This window comes from Panicum virgatum, chromosome 7K, assembly GCF_016808335.1.
Source record: "Panicum virgatum strain AP13 chromosome 7K, P.virgatum_v5, whole genome shotgun sequence".
Lineage (NCBI taxonomy): Eukaryota > Viridiplantae > Streptophyta > Magnoliopsida > Poales > Poaceae > Panicum > Panicum virgatum.
The window spans coordinates 23,091,371-23,110,948 of record NC_053142.1 but is presented as its reverse complement, the minus strand read 5'-3'; the positions used below and the strand labels follow the sequence as shown (position 1 = coordinate 23,110,948).

Here is a 19,578-nt window from a genome sequence, read left to right as displayed (position 1 = left end):
ATCTGAGTCATTGGATCAACATCCAAGGGATATAAGAAATTGGGTAATTTTACAATTTGGACCCGCCCTTGGATTGGGTAATCCCACTTTTGCAAATCCTCCCTCCCACCTCTCTGCACCCCTCCCCTTGGATGTTAATCTAATGGCCTAGACTGAAGTTTTCATAGTTTGCACGGAGATGTTGGTTTGCACCTGATATGTTCCCTTTTAGAGAACGTCACGAACGCCGCGACATCTATGATGTTTTTTTTGTTTTCCATCATGGATGTGCATTGTGGATATTGGAGCCCAAAATTTAGTGACGTTTTATCAAATTCGTCATAGTTCGGCCCATATCTTAGTGACATTTTTGCAAATTCGTCACAATCAGCAAACTAAAATTCATCAAAGTTTGAATGGTCCATATTTTAGGTCCAATCATAGATACTTCATCTTTCTCTTTTTAAGCTGGAGTTAATATTTATAATTGGTATTTCTTCCTCATAAGAACTCCAAATTTGATTTTTTATTTTTATAATTTTTCTAAAATCATTATCTTTCACATAGTCACGTTTGTTTGTTTGGTAATTGCTATTTCTTATATTCTTTTTGTATGGCTTATTTTCTTCCACGTGAACTGAAAAGTAGAAAATAGGGAAGGAAAAATAGAGATCGAAATTTTTGTCTAAACCACAAATAGGGAAGAAACGAAGAAAGGAAAGAAAACAAGTAAATAGGGAAGAAAAAGAAGGGAAGAAAACAAGAAAGGAAAGAAAACAAGAAAATAGGGAAGAAAAGAAAATAAGAAAAGATGATTCGCAAAGGTGCACAGCGCATTGGGGAAAAAATGACGATAAAAAAATCTGTAGGCAGTTTCGGTGGGGAAAAAAAGGAGAAAGAACACATAACCAGGAGTTGCTCTTATGCTATGGTTCCGGGATCTTATAAAAAAAACGGTTAGAAATGATTTTGCTCAATATATACTGGTAGCTCAATGGTTGTGCTGTTGGTTTAGTTGCTGCAGGCCGCTGTTCGATTCCGTGGTAAGGCCAAATATTTTTGCCTATTTTCCCTTCAGTAATCGAGGCACATTTAAAAAAAAGAAGCAACACTCAAGATTCGAACAGGCGACTTCGCTCTACAACACCAGAGACTTTACCACCACGCTGCTGTGGCTTCATAGAGACGGTTGCATTATATATACAAATATATACATAAGTGGATAACCAGAGATAAGTCTGACACGTGTCGCGCTGAGCTTGCTGTATAGTTCATATTTTTCCTTTTAATTCATAATAAAAACTTGAAACTGGTATTTTTTGGTCATAAAAACTTCAAATTTGTCAATTCTTTTTTCTGATTTTTGGTAAAATCACGATCTATCATTTAATATTATTTATTTCTATGTTAATTGTTATTTTATGAGTCATATTCATATGGCTTTATTTCTACACCTAAGAAGAGGATAGAAAAATATATTTTTGCATAACAGTTGGTAATTAAACTTCATATTTTCTAATGATATGGTAAACACAAGGTTAAATCCAAATCTGAAGTTCATACGAGTTCAAAAAAGTTATACAGTACTTAAATCTTAAAGTTTGAGTTGAGTTGTAAGAAACTATATTAGAGATGCATCCATTTGTGAACAATGTGTGGTCCTGCTTTAGTAAAAATTATTTATTCTTTTCTGGAAAGATTATGGACCCAGAATATATTGTCACATCAATTTTTAGCATTTTTCAACCAAGTTTAGATATTATTGCAATTATTATGTGATAATTTGGAGATAGAAGTTTGAATTGTCCCATGAAGATAATTGATTTTTTTCATTTATCTTCAAGACATGTGCTAGAATGGAACATATGATTCTAATTGTAAGTTTCATGTAATTTTTAAAATTTTATTGAATGCACACATAGTCCAACTTGTAAAATTTTTAAAATTTCGATAAGACACAGAAATTCATTTAAATGATAGAAAATATCAAATCTGTTCAAAAATTCTTGAAACTTCTGTACAAGAGCATACACATTGTCTATTACATTTTATTAATGTATTTGGGTATATCACATAATTTTTTTTTTGCATTTTACTTAACAATACAACCTTAATTAGTTGAAAATAAAAAAATACTAAACAGTACGGGCCTTTACAATCTCAATTTGGTCCAAACCATGAAATTGAAGGCCCAACTTGATACTACCTTTGCTATTGACCGTCAGATCAGAATCGACAGCCCAAATACACTTGAGGTCAGATAAATATCGGGTCATCCCCCTCCTACCGAAATCCTAACCCTTCCATCCTTCACTCTCCCCCTCCACTCAGATCTGCCGCACTGCGCCGCTGCCCCCTCTCCCTTAGGCTTAGTTTGGAAGCCCATATCCCGGCGGGGATCCCCGTCGCTTCCCCGGTTGGCAGCCCACGCGGAATTCATCCCTGTGAAGTCCAGTATGCACCTTTGGAAGCCTACTGCGTAGGGATTTGCGGCCCGGGTGAGCCCAATTCCCCTGCGGAATCGCGCCCGGCCTACAGACACCACCCCCGTCCCCTACTCGTCGCTTCGCTCCTCTCGCAGTCTCGCCCCGCGAGGTCAAGCGGGGGAGCGCCGCCGCTGCCGCGTGATCTCCTCTGACGACCTCGCAACGGCAAGCTTCCCCTCCGCATCAGGTGATGCTCCCCTTCCCTTCCCGTCCCTTGCATCTTCTTGCCCCTGCTAGGGTTTCTCCTCTCCTCACACCGTTTCTTGTAGATCTTGCAAGAAGCCGCGGCTGGGAAGCCCTATGGCGGCCGGGAGGGACCTGACGTTGAGCTCCGGGGCTACTTCGTAGGTATGTACGCGCTTCCTCACTAGAGTGACCAGTAGGCCCTCTTGCACCTGCCATAAACCACAATCTAGTGGTCTAGCCTTATTCTGGATGTCTCGTATGACCACCTTCCCCTTGAACACACAGGCATTGCATTTGTTTTGGACACAACCAACATGCAACCAAAATAGCTAGCAAATTGAAACCCTCCTGAAATTGCCTGGGAACCTACTGCTGTGCATGCCACCACCAGTCCTTGAATACTAGCTCATCCTGCTTGTTTGTGGCTGGAGGGATTACATCTGATGGTACTACGTATTTTGTATGCAACACAGACTGAGGTTGCCTTTTCAGATCAGCATAGCACCATTTGATGATATGTTGCAAGATGAGTGCCCATTAAACTTACGCCAGGGACATGTTTTTGTTCCACGTGTTGCATTTGAATGAAAGGGTTTGGCCCAATTTTTTGTGGGACCAGGTTTATTCCATGTATTGCATTTGCATGAGTAAAACCTTCCCACAATACCAGAATGATGTTCTTGGGTTGGTAGAACTTTGGGCATGCGGAACTGAAGGCTTATCTCCAGTTCTCCACTTTGGTCTGTTGTGATGGGTCATAATTTATGAATATATAATATAGAAGTTTGAAAGTGCAATAGATGATGAATTGAAGATGATGTTTGATTGAATCTGACATGAGATTTGGAGAGCTTGGAGAATGTCATTTGGTTTTAAGTACCTAGAGCACAGTTTCTGTCCTAATGCCATTTTTGTTATATACCTAGAAGTAGGGCCTGGAATTTAAGTCATGCACTCTTTTTATTGCAAACTTTGGTAGGCATCAATAATGCCAGTACTAATTTTAAACTGTCAAGAAACCGTGCACGAAATGACCAACTGTAGCTGCAGTGCATCCTAGTACTAGTCTCCTAGAAGGCGCTTTCTGTTGTTTGAGTATGTTTGTTGCTATATTTTCTGTCGTGTACTAATTTTTGTTATATTCCTATTTTTTTCTGAGACATGCTTGGGCTAGCTAGATAGTAGGCTAGTAGCTAGTACCAGAGTACAATTGTCATGCTGAAAGTTTTGTTTTTTAATAATAATAAAATTGATCTATTTATTTTAGGCATTACCTTAGCTATTGCTGCCTTGTACCATGTTCGTAAATAATAATTTACTAAATAATATTATCTATATATTAGATCATGTATTCTTGGGAAGAGGAAGTTAGGAGATTCATGTTAGAGGAAGAAGAAGAGGATGATGAATTATTTTTTGTTCTGGTCCTCGCACTTCAATTGGGCATGTATGATGAGAAAGAGCCAGAGCACACCTCAGTTTTGACCGGTCCAAAATATGTCAAAGAAGTCTTAGAAGGTCATGAGAGGTGGTGTAAAGTGGACTTTAGGATGGAGTCTGAGATTTTTAGAGCTATAGTACACTTTCTTAGAGTGGAGAATCTATTACGTGACACGCGTGGTGTTATGATTGAAGAGCAGTTTGCAATGTTTATGTTCATGCTCTCTCATAATGCGAGCATCGAGAGGCTAAAAAAGAGATTCCAACATAGTGGTGAGACTATACATAGGAAAATTACAGAGTTCTTAGATATAATTCCAGCCCTTACTCATAAGTTTCTGAAGCTTCCAGATGTATACCAAATACATGTCAAGATTGCGTCCAACCCTCGATATATGCCTTTCTTCCAGGTTAGTTATAGGTACTAGATACTTGGCCCAATCATAATCGCATGACACATGATTCCAACACTCATTCCTTGATTTAATTTTTTTACTGCAGAACTGCATTGGTGCTATAGATGGCACCAACATCCCTATCACCATTGCAGAAGAAAAGGCATCTCCTTACAGAAACAGGAAAGGAACATTGTCACAAAATGTGATGTGCGCCTGTGATTTTGATCTGAAATTCACTTTCATATCATGTGGATGGGAGGGATCTGCATCTGCTGCAAGAGTTCTATGGTCTGCTCGTAATAAGGGATTTAATGTGCCGGTGGGGAAGTTCTACCTTGTTGATGCTGGATATGCAAATACACCCTCGTTCATTGCTCCGTATAGAGGAGTTAGATACCACCTTAGTGAGTTCAGGAGGCATAGGTCATATGCAAACTATAAAGAATTATTCAACCATCGGCATGCACAACTGTGTAATCACATTGAAAGGGCTTTTGGCGTGCTGAAAAAGCGATTTCCAATTTTGGAAGTGGGCACATTCCATCCCATTGAAAACCAAATTAAAATTCCAGCAGCAGCAGTATTTCACAATATTATTAGAGAGTATAATGGGGATGAAGGGTGGCTGGATCACCAACCAAACAATATCGACCCATCTGATTACATTGAAATACCAGAGGGTGATGATGAATACCCAAATGATGTGGAATCAATTGATGGAAACACCCTGCGAGACCAAATTGCCCATCAGATGTGGGCTGCATACAATAATTAGTTGATCTTATGTGTGGTTCTTATAATAATGTAATCTAGTACTATTATTTTATATGAAATGTAACAAGGCAATTCTGTATGTATAACAAGGCAATTAGTAGTTATTTAATTTCTTTAGCCTCTTATATTCTGATCTATTTTGATACTTTGCAGGAAATTCATGTCTCAGCTCATTTGATCAGCATGCACAAGTCAAATATAGTGCAGAACCAAATCTTCCTTGATATTAGATGGTACTTAATTCAAATTTATAAGAATCGAACTTCATTGTAAAAATAAATACGGAGGGGGTGGACAGGACTGCAAAATTTAAACTTATTTTTTCATCTTTCATGTTTTCTAGTGTTAATGATGACAATGACAAATTTATCATGATCTTTATTTTTTCTATTTTTTTATTTTCTGAAGCTTTGTAATTTTGCTATGCATGCGCTTGTTTAGAAGTAAATGGCCTGAGCGCAGCAAATGACGCCAACAGTGTCAGACCAACACATGTTCGTGTTGGGTGTTAGCAGTTGGTTTTCTAGTTATTCGTCTTTGAACTGTGTCAGACCAACACTTGAGTTTCTGATTTTTCCCATACATCATACATGGTCTTGTTTAGAAGCAAATGGGCTGCAGGCAGCAAATCGAGCGTTACCTGTGTCAGACCAGCATGTTAAGTACGTGCTACGAGTAAAGTTTCAAGATTTTTCCTAAATTTCTGATGATTTCTTTCTTTACTGCCAAACAGCAACGGCGGAGGGGGGAATGGCACCCTGGGAAATAGTGGGGACAGAGGGCAGTACTGCAGCCCTGGATGGTCTCCCCTTACTGCCAAACTAGCCCTTAGATGCCTCCGGACAACTCCAGCTCGCTTTCTCCAACCATTCCCCCATCCAACTCCCCCCAAACGTACTATTTAATATATTTTACTACCTCCCTCCAAAAAATTCCTCCCCCCATAACTCCTTATCTCCAACCATTCCCCCCATATCTATTCCCCCTATATACTATCACTCATTAACTAACTATTTATTTAACGTTTTTGAATTTAAAAAAAATCATACAGTATTTATACTGTCATAATACACATTATCATCATGTTACGGGGCTCAAACGAGATTAATATCGTGAAGAAACGGTGTGATTAGAGATATGGGGGGAGTTAGAACTCACTCTATATGTGGGGGGAGTTTCAACTCCCCCGTATATATGGGGAGGAGAACCGTTGGATCGGATTTCGCCTATAGCTCCCTGCCTCCGGCCCTACTCCCGCCCCTTCCCCTAGCGCCCACTCCAGACGGAGCTCATGCTGCCGGCGAGGCGCCGCCGTGCGCTGATGCTCCTATCCGCTCCCGCGCTCGCGCGCAGCGGGTTCCCAATCGGCGGTGCCACGCTCGCCGTCGACCCCGCGTTGCACCACCATCGCCGCACAACTCGTGCCTCCGAAGCACGCTGCGAAGGCGGGAGGCGGCCCCGGCCCCAATCCTTGCGACTCCAGCGAAGGGCCGTGCACCGCACCGAGCTGCTGCCGCGGTCGACGGATTCGCCGGGCGTGGCCCTGGCCGCCATGCATGACCCCGTCCGTGGCGGCACAAGGCCCGGCGGAGGCTTGCCTGGGCATACGGCGTACGCATCTCTCGTGCTCTCCGATTCTACCCCAAATTGATTGAGATCCTGATATGTGTTGACCATATACATATTTTGTATATCGACTGCTGCACTGCCGGCAGAACCTCCTCTATCTTAGCGCCATTGCAGTCCTAGCTCCAGCGCAAGGAGTTCATCTGCCGCGCAAGCAACCTGTTCGACCAAATGCAAGAAAGGTATGCTAATTCTATTACTGTCTTACTGTTGCGCCCCAATTTGTTGTGCGGGCCAATTCCTGTTTCTGCTGCTGCAACTAGGTGCCGCAACTACTTTCAGGTGCTGCAACTGCAACATTGTGCTTTCTTTTGCTAGCCTGCGTCTAAAATTATTGTTACACTGTTGAATTAGTGAGATTGTTACTATGGATGCTGTTGCTGCTCACTATATAATTGCGTCACTGCATCTGCTCTTGTGACTGAAAAATGTACATAACTACATAGGTGCTTTGGAAAACTGCATTAAAGTATTTATACATAGTGATTCTGTTTGTGTTATCAGTTAACCATATATATTTATGTCACTCTTTCAAGAGAAACTAGTTCTCCCCTTTTTTATGTGTGAGGTACACTTAAAAAAAACAGTTTGTTTATTCTTTATTTCTAGGTGCCGTGCAAATAGGATGTCGCTCTGTCAATTCAGTGTAGATCCATCTTAGATGATTAGTGTGTTGTGGTTTACAGGCAACAATAACTCGTCGCAACTGGGGCTGCGTTCTCTGAATCTATACTGCAGCTCGGCACTTCTCTCAGGCAAGCAGGTAAGCAACAGAAGTTTTATTCAGGTTTGTTGCTAAAAACCCTAATCCTTGCTTGATTTTAGTACTATTTCTTTGGTCGATCATGCAAGTCTGTTGCTAAAAACTATTTTTCAATGATCCATACTTATGTTTGGCAGTAACAATGGTTCTATAGCAGCTTGTATAGCTAGTACTGCTTGATCTTTTTTCTCATGATTAAGTCGAGCTCTTGTCTTATCCAGCTTTCACTGCGAAGTTTAAAGATAGAGAACCCTCTCGACCTTGTTTTTTTCTCAACAGAAAAATGATGATGCTAATGACTTTTATCTGAAGTTATCTATACTCTCATTAGCTCTTAATTGTGATTGTGTACAACATTAGTTCTTGGCTGCACCAATATAAATTTTAAATGTACATGTTTCTTTATTTTTTGCAACTATCAAGTTTTTGGCCAACTAAGTAATTTTGCTTCATATAAATGATGTTTGCAGGTAGACAAGGATTAAGAACCTCAAGCATTTGATTTGTACAAGAAGTTCAACTACAGCAAGACAAAAAGGCCGCACGCCTGCTTTACAGTTGGTCGTTGGAAGACAACTTTCAATTGCTGTAGTTTTCATATGTCTATATGGATGTCATCTGTTTTTGATGTGATGCTAAATGAAAATATGAGTTATTGTATCTGATATGATGCTATAAGTTATGTTGTGTTCACTGAATTAGTATCTGGCTTTTATGTAATTTGGGCTGGAATTTCTACTTTGAGAAATGGACTGGAAAATGTAGTTTTGAAAAGTGCGCTGAAATTTGGTAAAATTTAAAATTGCAGAAATTATAGGCTGTTTGGGCCAGCTGAAATGACTAATGGGCCCAAAAAAAAGTAGGCCTAAAATTGATGGACTGATAATAAATGTGCCATGTCAGCATCCATGTTAGAATCCACCTTGCCGTCCATGCCATGTTAGCAGCCACGTCAAGGTCCACATCAGTAGCCATGTTTCAATCTATGACGATTTTTGTGACGTTTATTTTTGTCATTAACATTGGGCTTGGGTTGGGTTACGTTTATTTTTGTCATTAACATTGGGCTTGGGTTGGGTTGTATGGGCTCAGGGCAAATTCTATGGCAGTTGAGAAACATCATAGTCTGTGTCAATCTATGATGTAACAGTGTTTTATGACGGTTTTTAAGGTTTTTATGACAGAATTGATTCGTCATGGAAACTAACATTTCTTGTAATTACCATTGGGTTTTGTAAGTGAAGATGCAGTTTATGGTTAAAAAAGATAACAATATTGGATGAACAACGTTGACGTGCAATCTGTTTTTTCTTTTATGTTGTTTTAAAACGATAGCCAATCTATTTTTTTATTTATACTCCAGTAGTGTGACACTAAAGAATTGTTCCACATCTTCTCATGAACTTTTTATTTTTATTTCTCAGTTTTGCTAGCTCTACATGCACATAGATGTGAAACCCCCGCCCATTAACTAACCCACACACCCGTTGTCCCGAAAAAAAAAGAAAAAAAGAATAGAGTAGAAGGTAGAGTAGAGCAAGGAACTAGCAGTGCTTTTCGCTACTACTATTGGCGTTGCCCGTGCACTGCTTGCTAGCTGCAGCGCTCGTTCGCCGCTTTGTTGCTGCGGCGCACCATCGCCAAATAGCACCCAGTCGAAATTTTTAGTTGGCGCGCGTTCGCCGGAAACGTCATTGACCCTGTTTTAGGTATAATTGTTGCTGGTTGGAGCTAACTAGGATTCACATTGTTGGGCTTGACATCCTCATGATCATGTCTTCATAGTTATCAATTTGTTTTATTTGTTCTTCATTATTTTTTTCCTAGGTTATATTTTTTTTCCTCTGCTATCTTATAATGCTCTAATTTGAAAGTTTTTTTGTAAATACCTTTGCTTTATTCTCTATTTTTGTAAAATTATGTCATGCTTGTATTATCTATGCTCGTCGTCGTCTCGTTTTGATCGAGATTATCCATTGTTTATTAGGATTTACCTGATAGACTGCCAGAGCACACTGTTTTAAGTGCATGATAATTTTAAAAATGATAGTTAGCACACTTAAACCGGTTTAATTTGTGCGAATCTAACATTTAGCCTTTCTTTTCTGTTGATAAAATGCTAAAATTATTGGAAGATGCCATACTTTTCCTTCATATGATTTTTTATTAAAAAAATGTCATACGTAGACCGAGTATTGATATTTTGCAAATTAAGTATACGGTTGGCACATTGGCTGATGGGAGATATATGGAACCTTGGATTACCCTTGGTTATGGAATTTTAAGAGTGGCAGGTGGATATAACTAGAATCACAAGGCCATTAGTGTCATTTCTATCTTTTTTGTTGTCAAATATATGAATATCCTGCAATTTTAACACATGATGTTTTAAATGTTATGCTGTGAGCTATAGATCTTAGCATTCGCTTTATGTTCACGATCATCTCTAATGTGACAGTCATATGATTGGACATACAAAGCGCGTAAAATATTCTAGTTATGTTAATTTACAGTTTGAAATGGTTTGCATGGCCTATTTTAGACATCATTGCAATGCACGGGCACTCACTAGTTCCAACAAATGGGCACAAGATTATCAACAAAAGTGCACCGCCATCTATTGTAAAATTCAATGTACTTGTACTATGTCCTGATAAAGTGCACAAGCTTATTCATCACGCCACTAGAGCACGGATATAGGACCGGCCGGAGGTATGTACTGCACACTCACTACCACACATCATGACATGCAAAGACAAGCACATCATATGGACGCTCTTGTAAGTTGTAACGAAGACCAGAGCATCTTCTGCAGTCCAACAACTTGTAGATACGGCAGTTCAAGATATTGTATTGAACTATTCAGGTTTCCAAGATGACAATGGAGGTGTCTCAGAATCCTTCCAGGTGTTGTCCATCTGAAACGATCACCCATGACTTCACCTGCAGCAGCGTACGACTCGAGTTCGGCCATCTCATCTGGTGTTAGCTTCACAGACAGTGCCCCCACATTCTGGTTGAAATTCTCTATTTTTGTTGTGCCTGGTATGGGGCAAACATCATATCCCTGATGGTGAACCCAAGCCAATGCAAGTTGCGATGGTGTGCAACCTTTTCTTGCGGCCATTGCCTTGACACGTTCGAATATCTGAGCGTTCTTATCAAGGTTCTCTGGTTGAAACCGAGGCATATACTGCAGAAGTATGAAATTCTCATTAGTAAGAGGCAACATACTATATCTAGACCATTTTATACATCAAATTGAGGAGTAGAATCCATAAATGTATCTAAGATCAAGTAAATGGCAAAGATACATGGTTTAGACTTTAGAATGAAGAAAAAATCTTCCAAAAATGTATGAAATACCTCCTATGAAAAGTAAAACCAAAGCACAATTAATGTTCCATAGGTATCAGTGTCAGTTCACCTTTCGGAAATCCTGCTCGGACAGTGATTCAACGAGTTTTGCCCCACTGGACAAGAACCCCCTGCCCAGTGGACTGTAAGCCACAATTCCAATTCCAAGTTCCCTGAAATCGTCATAGAAAAAAGAGATAATTAAGAAAATAAAGCTTCCTACTTAGTTACTGGACAATCCTTGGGTTCGATTTTTCATAGAAGTACCTGCAAGTGGGAATTATATCTTCTTCTACATCTCTACACCATAATGACCATTCAAGTTGAACTGCAGTAATAGGATGGACTGCATGAGCTCTTCTAATTGTTGACGCGGATGCTTCAGATAATCCAATGTACTTTATCTTTCCTTCTTGAACTAGCTTCTTGAGTTCACCCATCTAGCAATGAGAAAAAAATGACACAATAATCAACGATTTATCGATGACCAGGAAGGATCCAAATGTGGTTTTTCTTTTAGGTAAATTCATGATGGTGATTTGATATTACGAAAAAACTATTCGAAGAGGCCTCTCCAAATAACTCTATCCGGAGAGCCCACCGTTTTTAGAAAATAATCGATCATCTATCTCCTACCTCTGCCATAAACAGCAAAATCATTGTAGGGCCCCATTTAATTAATCACTGCATTCCCCCACATGCCTCGAGGCGGCAGCGGCGGCTGCTGCTGACGTACGCTGAATTACTGCTGTATGTGGTTGCGTGTGCAGTCCTATTGCGGCGATATGGTATTGCATTTCTGTGATTTTTTTTTCTTTTATCAGGTTGCACGTTCCATAAAGTTTGCGAGTACACTCACTACATGTTGCTTGCTTTAGTTCTGTTGAAGTAATGTGCACCTGCTAGCTAACACCCTTGCTATAAGATATAACTTGGCTATTTAAATTTATATTACTTAAACTATGGTAGGGTTTGTTATAAGATATAACTTCGCCACTTTGATTTGCAGTACTTAAATGTGGTAGGAAGTAACATTTAACTTACGAAGAAGTAGTTTTTATTTTTATACGAAGAAGTAACTTCTCAATACTTTTATAGTCTGTGAGTGCAACTTATGAGTATAAAAAGTAACTTTGTATTCTGTGAATGGTAAGAAAAAGGAACATTAGTCGATAAATGTTAAAAAAACTTTTATGGTAATAAAAAATAACTTCACAGTCCGTAAACATACATGACAGGAAGTAACTTCTAACTAATTTATATAATAAAGAAAGTAAGATTTGATTTAACAAAATAACTTCGCTATTTTGATCAAAACATACTCAAGTGAGATCTTGTTTTGAAGTCCTTGTTGAAACGAACAGAATGGTGTAATTATATTTTGATTTGGATGTTTAGTTTGAAAACTAATGCTTTTTTGAGATCTTCTGAAATTGATTTGTAATTGATGGCATTATCAATCTTATATGCCGCTGCCTCCTCCTCATGTGGTCTGTACCTCATAATAATATGCGAGAGGGCTGAGAGAGCTCTCCATGTAGTGACCTCCTTGATATTAATGGCCAAGTTCCGTACTAACTACAGAAGAGAAAGGTTCCAATGTACATTCGTAAAGTACCCATCACATCAGATGTTTGGACACCAATTAGCAGTATGAAATGAAATATAGACTAATTACAAAAGAAATTGCATAAATGGAGGCTAATTTACGAGACGAATCCAACAACAACAACAACATAGCCTTTTTTCCCAAGCAAGTTGGGGTAGGCTAGAGATGAAACCCGAAAGAAATAAGTTCAAGGTTCAGGCACATTGATAGCTAGTCTCCAAGCGCTCCTATCCAAAGCTATCTCTTTAGAGATATTCCAATCCTTAAGGTCTCTCTTAACCGACTCATCCCACGTCAGTTTAGGCCTACCTCTACCCCTCTTTACATTATCGACCCGCTCAAGAACCCCATTACGCACCGGCGCCTCAGGAGGCCTTCGTTGGACATGTCCAAACCATCTCAGCCGATGCTGGGTAAGTTTCTCCTCAATTGGTGCCACTCCGACCCTATCCCGAATAACTTCGTTCCGGACTCTATCCCTCCTTGTGTGCCCGCAAAACCACCGCAACATCCGCATCTCTGCTACACTCAGTTGCTGGACATGTCGCCTTTTTGTAGGCCAACATTCAGCACCGTATAGCATCGCCGGACGAATTGTTGTCCTATATAATTTGCCTTTTAGCTTTTGTGGCACCCTCTTGTCACAAAGGATGCCAGAAGCTTGCCACCATTTCAACCAGCCAGCTGAAATTCTATGCCTAACATCGTCATCAATGTCGCCATCCTTTTGTAGCACCGATCCTAAATACCGAAAAGTATCCTTCTGGACCACCACTTGTCCATCTAGACTAACGTCTCCCCCCTCATGCCTAGTCGCGCTGAAATCGCACATCATGTACTCGGTCTTGGTCCTACTAAGTCTGAACCCTTTCGACTCTAACGTGTGTCTCCACAGCTCTAACTTCCTATTAACCCCTGTCATACTCTCGTCAACTAGCACTACATCATCAGCAAAGAGCATACACCAAGGGATCTCACCTTGTATATCCCTTGTGACCTCATCCATCACTAAAGCAAATAAATAATGGCTCAATGCTGACCCTTGGTGTAGGCCTATGTTAATAGGAAAGTCAGTGGTGTTGCCATCACATGTCCGAACAAACGTCGTCGCATCCTTGTACATATCCTTAATGAGGGTAATGTACTTAGTTGGGACTTTGTGCTTCTCCAAAGCCCACCACATGACATTTCTCGGTACTTTGTCATATGCCTTCTCAAGGTCAATGAAGACCATGTGCAAGTCCTTCTTCTGTTCCCTATATCTCTCCATCAATTCACGAGATGAATCCATTAAACCTAATTAGTCAATGATTTGACAATGGTGTGCTACAATAAATATGTGCTAATGATGGATTAATTAAGCTTAATAGATTCATCTCGTAAATTAGTCTCCATTTATGCAATTAGTTTTATAGTTAGCTCATGTGTAGTTTCCTTAATTGGCATCCAAACATCTGATATGACCTGGTAAAAATTAAAATTAGTCCCAGGATCCCAACACCCTCTAAACGGTGTAACCTCTCACTCCTATTCTCCTTGCTACGGATTCTTAAACAAACCTGCCTCCACCAGCCACCATCACTGTAGAACTTTCCCCCTGTATTTCTAGCCTCCACTTGTGCGTTCACATGCACCATCCCCAGCTTACCAAAAAAATGAGAAACAAATGGAGAAGGTCCGCTCACCGTGACCTCTATGGGCACCCTCTTGTCGATGCGGTGCTGGTAGTAGAGGTCGACGCAGTCCACGCCCAGTCGCTTGAGGCTGCCCTCGCACGCCGCCCGCACGTACGCCGGGTCCCCGCGGACCTCGCGCTTGCCGTCGGCGAAGGAGATGCCGAACTTGGTGGCCAGCTCCACCTTCTCCCGCACCCCGCCTTGCAGCGCCTGCTCCGAATTCAGAAGCATTACATCGAACCTCTTCAGCGCAAACTGAAAAGAAGCAAAATGCAAAACCCGAGCCCCCCGACCAACCTTTCCGAGGAGGATCTCGTTGGTGTGCGGGCCGTAGACGTCGGAAGTGTCGAGGAAGGTGACTCCGGCGGCGACGGCGTGGTGGATGAGCTTGATCATGTCGGGCTCCGGCTTAGGCGGGCCGTAGAAGGCGGACATGCCCATGCAGCCGAGGCCCTGCGCGGAGACCTCCAGCCCCTGTGAGCCGAGCTTGATGCGGGGAACGGACACTGGAGCGGCAGCCATGGGAGCTGCAGCTGCAAGGTGCTTGCCGCTGCTCTCGGATGTTGGTGCTGCCGCCCGGCAGTGACTTTTCTTGGTGGTGCTGGTGTGGTCTAGGTCCATGGACAGGTGGGGAGCTCTGAGCTAGTATATAGAGTGAGAGTGGGCTCTGTGCCAGCGGGGCAGTGGACTGGCTGTGATGACGTCACTGCACATGTAAGATACCCTAAAATGTAAGAGCTGATGTCAATTACAGTGGGCAGTGGATTTTCAACATAACATTAGTGATTTTCAACATCTTAGCTTCAAATGCTCCGATGTTTAGTTCCCTGAGATTTTTGTAACGGTAGGACCCAGAAGGAATAAAATAGAAATGTGTGTGTGAGCTAGAACGGTGGCTGCACCATAGCACCTGAATAAACACCCAGTCCGGTGCAAATCATGGCTTCTGGTACTAGCATTTTCTTCTTAGCTCTACCCGCTCCAGTGTATTGCACCTAGTATTTCTCCTTCTCTCTTCTCCAAACACCCTTTGAAATAGGAAAATGTCTAAATTACTCCCCCTCAACAATAGCCAAAGTCTGGATAACCTCGTAAACTATTTTTTGGTTCATTTTACTCTTGAAATTATCCCATTTGGTTCAAATTACCCCCTATTGTAATTTATCTTTTTTATTTCTCCATGCATAGGTGGAGTTTTAAGTTGAAATTTTACAACATGATAGTACACACCATAACACATATTAAAAAAATAAATCATAATTTTTTATCATTATTTTGATAGGTTATGATATTTAAAAATAAATTAGTCGTTGGAGTTCAAAATTATATGAAAACTAATGGGGGAAATTGTAAAATTTTTTCTAAATATGCATTGTGATGTCCACTACTACCATGCAAAATTTGAAATTAAAATTCAACTTGTGTAAGGAGAAACAAAAAAAGATAAATTGTGTTATGGGGTAAAATAAACTAAATAACATAGTTTAGGGGGTAAATTGAACCAAGTTATAGTTTAGGGGGCTATTCAGACTTTGGCTATAGTTGAGGGGAGTAAATTAAAATTTTCGCTTTGAAATATCATGCTGGAGCTACCAGGTCCAACACTTATTCTAGCGCATTTTGCATTGGAGAAAAATGTATTCTTTGAGGGAAAAGGTCTTCAAATAAAATTTGAACTTTCAGTCCTATTGCAAAAAATTGTTAATTGGTAGAAAGTCCAAGCCATCTCAAAATTCCCCTCAGTTGAACCTATTGATACAAACCTTTTGTGTGATAAACTCATACATAAGTTGATTAATCACTCAGATTAGTCAAGTTTTATCTTCTTAAAGCAAAATACAGTAGGGAGCATGTATAGCATGAATATATCATTACATTTATATCTAGTAAAACGGAGAATTTTACGGCGTGTGCTAATCGGCGAGCGCGCGCTAGAAGAGCTCCGAGCCTCGATTTTGAACACCCTCCGATTTTCCTTACATGGAAAGTTTCTTCCTCCACCACTTTCTATTTTTGGAAAAGTTATAACTTATGCACATATATAACTTCTTTCATATAACTATTAGATGGTATTTTTCAGTAACTATTAGATGATAATTTTTTTAGCATAACTTTTACTCATAAATTTTTCCACCAACTTTTTATAGGATAATTTTTGAACAAAGCTTTCACAACACATACAATTTTTATGCATAAATTTTTTCAGCCTACTTAATAAAGGATGATTTTGAACATAATTTTCATGTCTATTTTATCAGAAAAACTTCTCACACAATTTTGATACATAAGTTTGCCATATAAATTAAAAAAAAATACAAATTCTCGAGATAAATTTTCAGCATACTTTGTACGAAATATTTGTTAACAGAATATCTCGGAAATACAACATAGAGAAGATAAAAAAAAGAAACAAAAAAAAAGTGTGAAGCTGTCGCATCCTCACCTCAGCACCTGGGAGGCAGCATTAATTGTTTGTGGGCCGGAGCACGTGAAGAGAGCAACTGGGAATCTGGGGAATGTTTTTTAATTTTAATTCTTTTTAATTTAAAATTTTAATGATAATCTATATGGATCTAGATTTTCAACAAGTAGCCTTTTGATCACGTCAAAACTCATGGCGCGACTCCCTAAAGGGTCGCGCCAAATTATTTGGCATGACCAACTTGCCATGCTGGCCGCTTTGCTGATCTTGCGAGGCTGAGTCGCGCCACATGGTTTGGCGCAACTCTTCAGGGAGTCGTGCCGCGTGGCATGGCGTGACTCCTAAGTGAGTGGTGCCGTGTGGCAAGGCGCGACCCTTCAGGGCGTCGTGCCGTGTTGAAAGGTTCTTGTTTGGTTTTGGTAATTGAGTGACAATATTAGGTGGACTAATAATGTGGTATATGGAGATACACAGGAGATTAGTCCACAGGTAATGATGAGAAGGAGCTCATTGCATATGAGACATGACATGAAGTCATGTGACCAAGGTGGAGAAGATCAAGACAAGGCTTGGTTTGATGGACCAGTTGCAATGGCGAAGGGCAAGTCAAGGCTTTGAAGTGACAGACCGCGAGGTGGTGAAGCTTGGGCAAGACTTGGCGCCGATGGATCGAGGCAACGGTGAAGAGCGAGCAAGGTCAAGATCGATGGACCAAAGAGGTCATATGATGATATGAAGTGGATCATATCATTCTAAGAAGATCAAGTCAAATATTGACTCATGATGATGATCAAAAGGTTTGATGGAGTTTGGTGCTTGTGTAGCATCGCCATTTGAGAAGATGAAATGGAATGCGCAAAGAAAATGTATAACTTGTAGGACATTTTATTTCACCGGTCCAATGTTATATAGAGAAGTGCATGACCGGATTTAGGATAGATGGCCGTACTATCAAGAGGGGCAAACTTATTTGCATATCGGTTATCTAGTGCCACTTTAGCGATCTAACTTTGCGATGTGTTAGGATTGAATGGCGCTGTGAGAGAAAGTGAAAATCCTTTGAAAAATGTTTGTGAAAATGCTAACTACGGATTAAAAGTGTTGATCATCTCTTGGGAGATCATTTGGAGTTGGCATGCTTTAGAAAAAGGATTTGTGTTGTGCTCCTAACTGTGTTTTGGATCTTGGAATGGATTTCTGGGTTAATCCATTATGTTTTGGATCATGTATTCAGTTGGGTTATGTAGCCCTCTGAATAAACTTTCCAAAATGTCCAAGATCATCGAAATCGGAGTTTGGATCTAAGAGTTATGGCTATTTTACCGAGGTTCATTTCTGCTGGAAATGGACCTGCGGATGGTCCGCTTCAGGATGGTGGACGGTCCGCCGTTGTCTCGTTTGAGCTCAAATAGAATCGTTTTTGGCTTTGGGTGGTGTCCGAAATTGTTCAGCGGACGGTCCGGCCCTTGGGGGCGGACCGTCCGCCTCCTAACGAAAATTCTGGGACAGAAACTCTGCGGTTTCTGTGTGTGCTCATAGGTTGAATAGCGGACGGTCCGCCTCTGGGGTGCAGACAGTCCACCGGTCACTTCCAGATTTAGTCAGAGATGTTTTCAAATTGGTGGGTTCGAAGTTTTGAACCGCGGACGGTCCGCCCCAAGGTGGCGGACAGTTCGCCCGGGGCTCTAACGGTCGACTCTAACACGCAATAATTGCATTTCTAGCCATTGGGTTCTAATGGCGGACCGCCCGGTCTCTGTGAGGCGGACAGTCCGCGGAAACTCTGTTTCGACGGGTTTTTGAGGTAACGGCTACTTTGGGGCTTCCCACTATAAAAAGAGGTAGTGGCCGGCCATTTTGGGGTGCTGAGCACTTTGGGAACTTAGTGTCCTTGTGTGAGAGTGCTTGAGAGCCCTCCAACTCACTTGTGATTAGAGCAAATCATATCTGCTAAGTGAGTGAGCGATTCTAGTGCGTTGCATTGAGAGATTGCAAGAGTTGGCACTAGGTGATCGAGTTGCAAGCCGGTGGTGCTTGTTACTCTTGGAGGTTGCCACCTCCTAGACGGCTTGGTGGCGTGTCTCCATCATGAAGCCCGCAAGAAGATTGTGCGGTGCTCCAGAGAAGTGATTGTGAGGGGTATTGTGCTTACCCCGCGGGAGCCGCGAAGATCAACTCTAGTTGAGCAAGACACGAAGAGCAACAAGTGGTCTGGCCGGATCATGTGCTAGAGCTCGGTGTGAGCACTCCATGTGGGAGAGTGTGACTTGAGAGTCACCACTAGCAAGAGGATCGGCAGTAACTTTGGAGCTTGTCTCAACGAGGACTAGCTTGGTGGCAACCAAGTGAACCTCGGGATAAAATTTATCGTGTCAACTTTGTCTACTCTTCTTGGTGGTTTGCATTCTTCAAATCACAAGCTTTGTGTTTACATTCATATGTATCTTGTGCTTGTGTAGTCGCTCTAGTGATTGGTTAGGTTGTGTAGCTTGCCAGTTTCCTTCCTTGCTTGTGTAGCATAGAAGTAGCTCTCCTGTGTGATTAATTGACTTGAGTAGTTTTATTAGTCACTTTGCTTAGTTTGTGTAGATAAGTGTTTTTAGCTCTCTAGTTTGACTTGTGTAGCCTTGCTCTTGAGGACTTTTAGTTGTGCTTAGGCGTTGTGCGCTTTGCATACTAGTATGTGTAGGAGCTCCCCAGTTGTTTGAATACTAGTTGCATAGACTTGTGTGACCTTGCAAACTAGATATTTGTAGGTGAGCTCTACCCAGCCCGGCACCTTAGTTGCTCAATTAGGATTTTTTTTGTAAGGTGCAAGTTTTAGATAGAGGGGTGTAGTTGTTGATGCTCCTTAGCGCCCCC

At 41.0% G+C, this 19,578-nt stretch overlaps 1 protein-coding gene, 1 long non-coding RNA gene and 1 pseudogene across 3 annotated transcripts; 2 read left to right on the top strand and 1 right to left on the bottom strand.

The window, feature by feature from the left end:
* Positions 1-3,997: 3,997 nt before the first annotated feature.
* Positions 3,998-5,441, top strand: LOC120640018. Its single transcript, XM_039915920.1, has 3 exons — positions 3,998-4,501; positions 4,593-4,867; positions 5,417-5,441. Exons 1-3 carry the CDS (start codon positions 3,998-4,000, stop codon positions 5,439-5,441), a joined length of 804 nt encoding a protein of 267 aa, XP_039771854.1.
* Positions 5,442-6,506: 1,065 nt separating this feature from the next.
* LOC120640562 lies at positions 6,507-8,463 on the top strand. The gene is made up of 3 exons (XR_005661868.1): positions 6,507-7,071; positions 7,576-7,652; positions 8,123-8,463. It is a non-coding gene; the product is annotated as an uncharacterized LOC120640562 (long non-coding RNA).
* A 1,782-nt stretch (positions 8,464-10,245) lies between these two features.
* LOC120640555 lies at positions 10,246-14,927 on the bottom strand (annotated as a pseudogene). Its single transcript, XR_005661867.1, has 5 exons — positions 14,592-14,927; positions 14,304-14,504; positions 11,277-11,449; positions 11,080-11,182; positions 10,246-10,845 (listed from the first exon to the last, which is right to left on the bottom strand). The product of XR_005661867.1 is annotated as a probable aldo-keto reductase 2 (transcript).
* Positions 14,928-19,578: the final 4,651 nt, after the last annotated feature.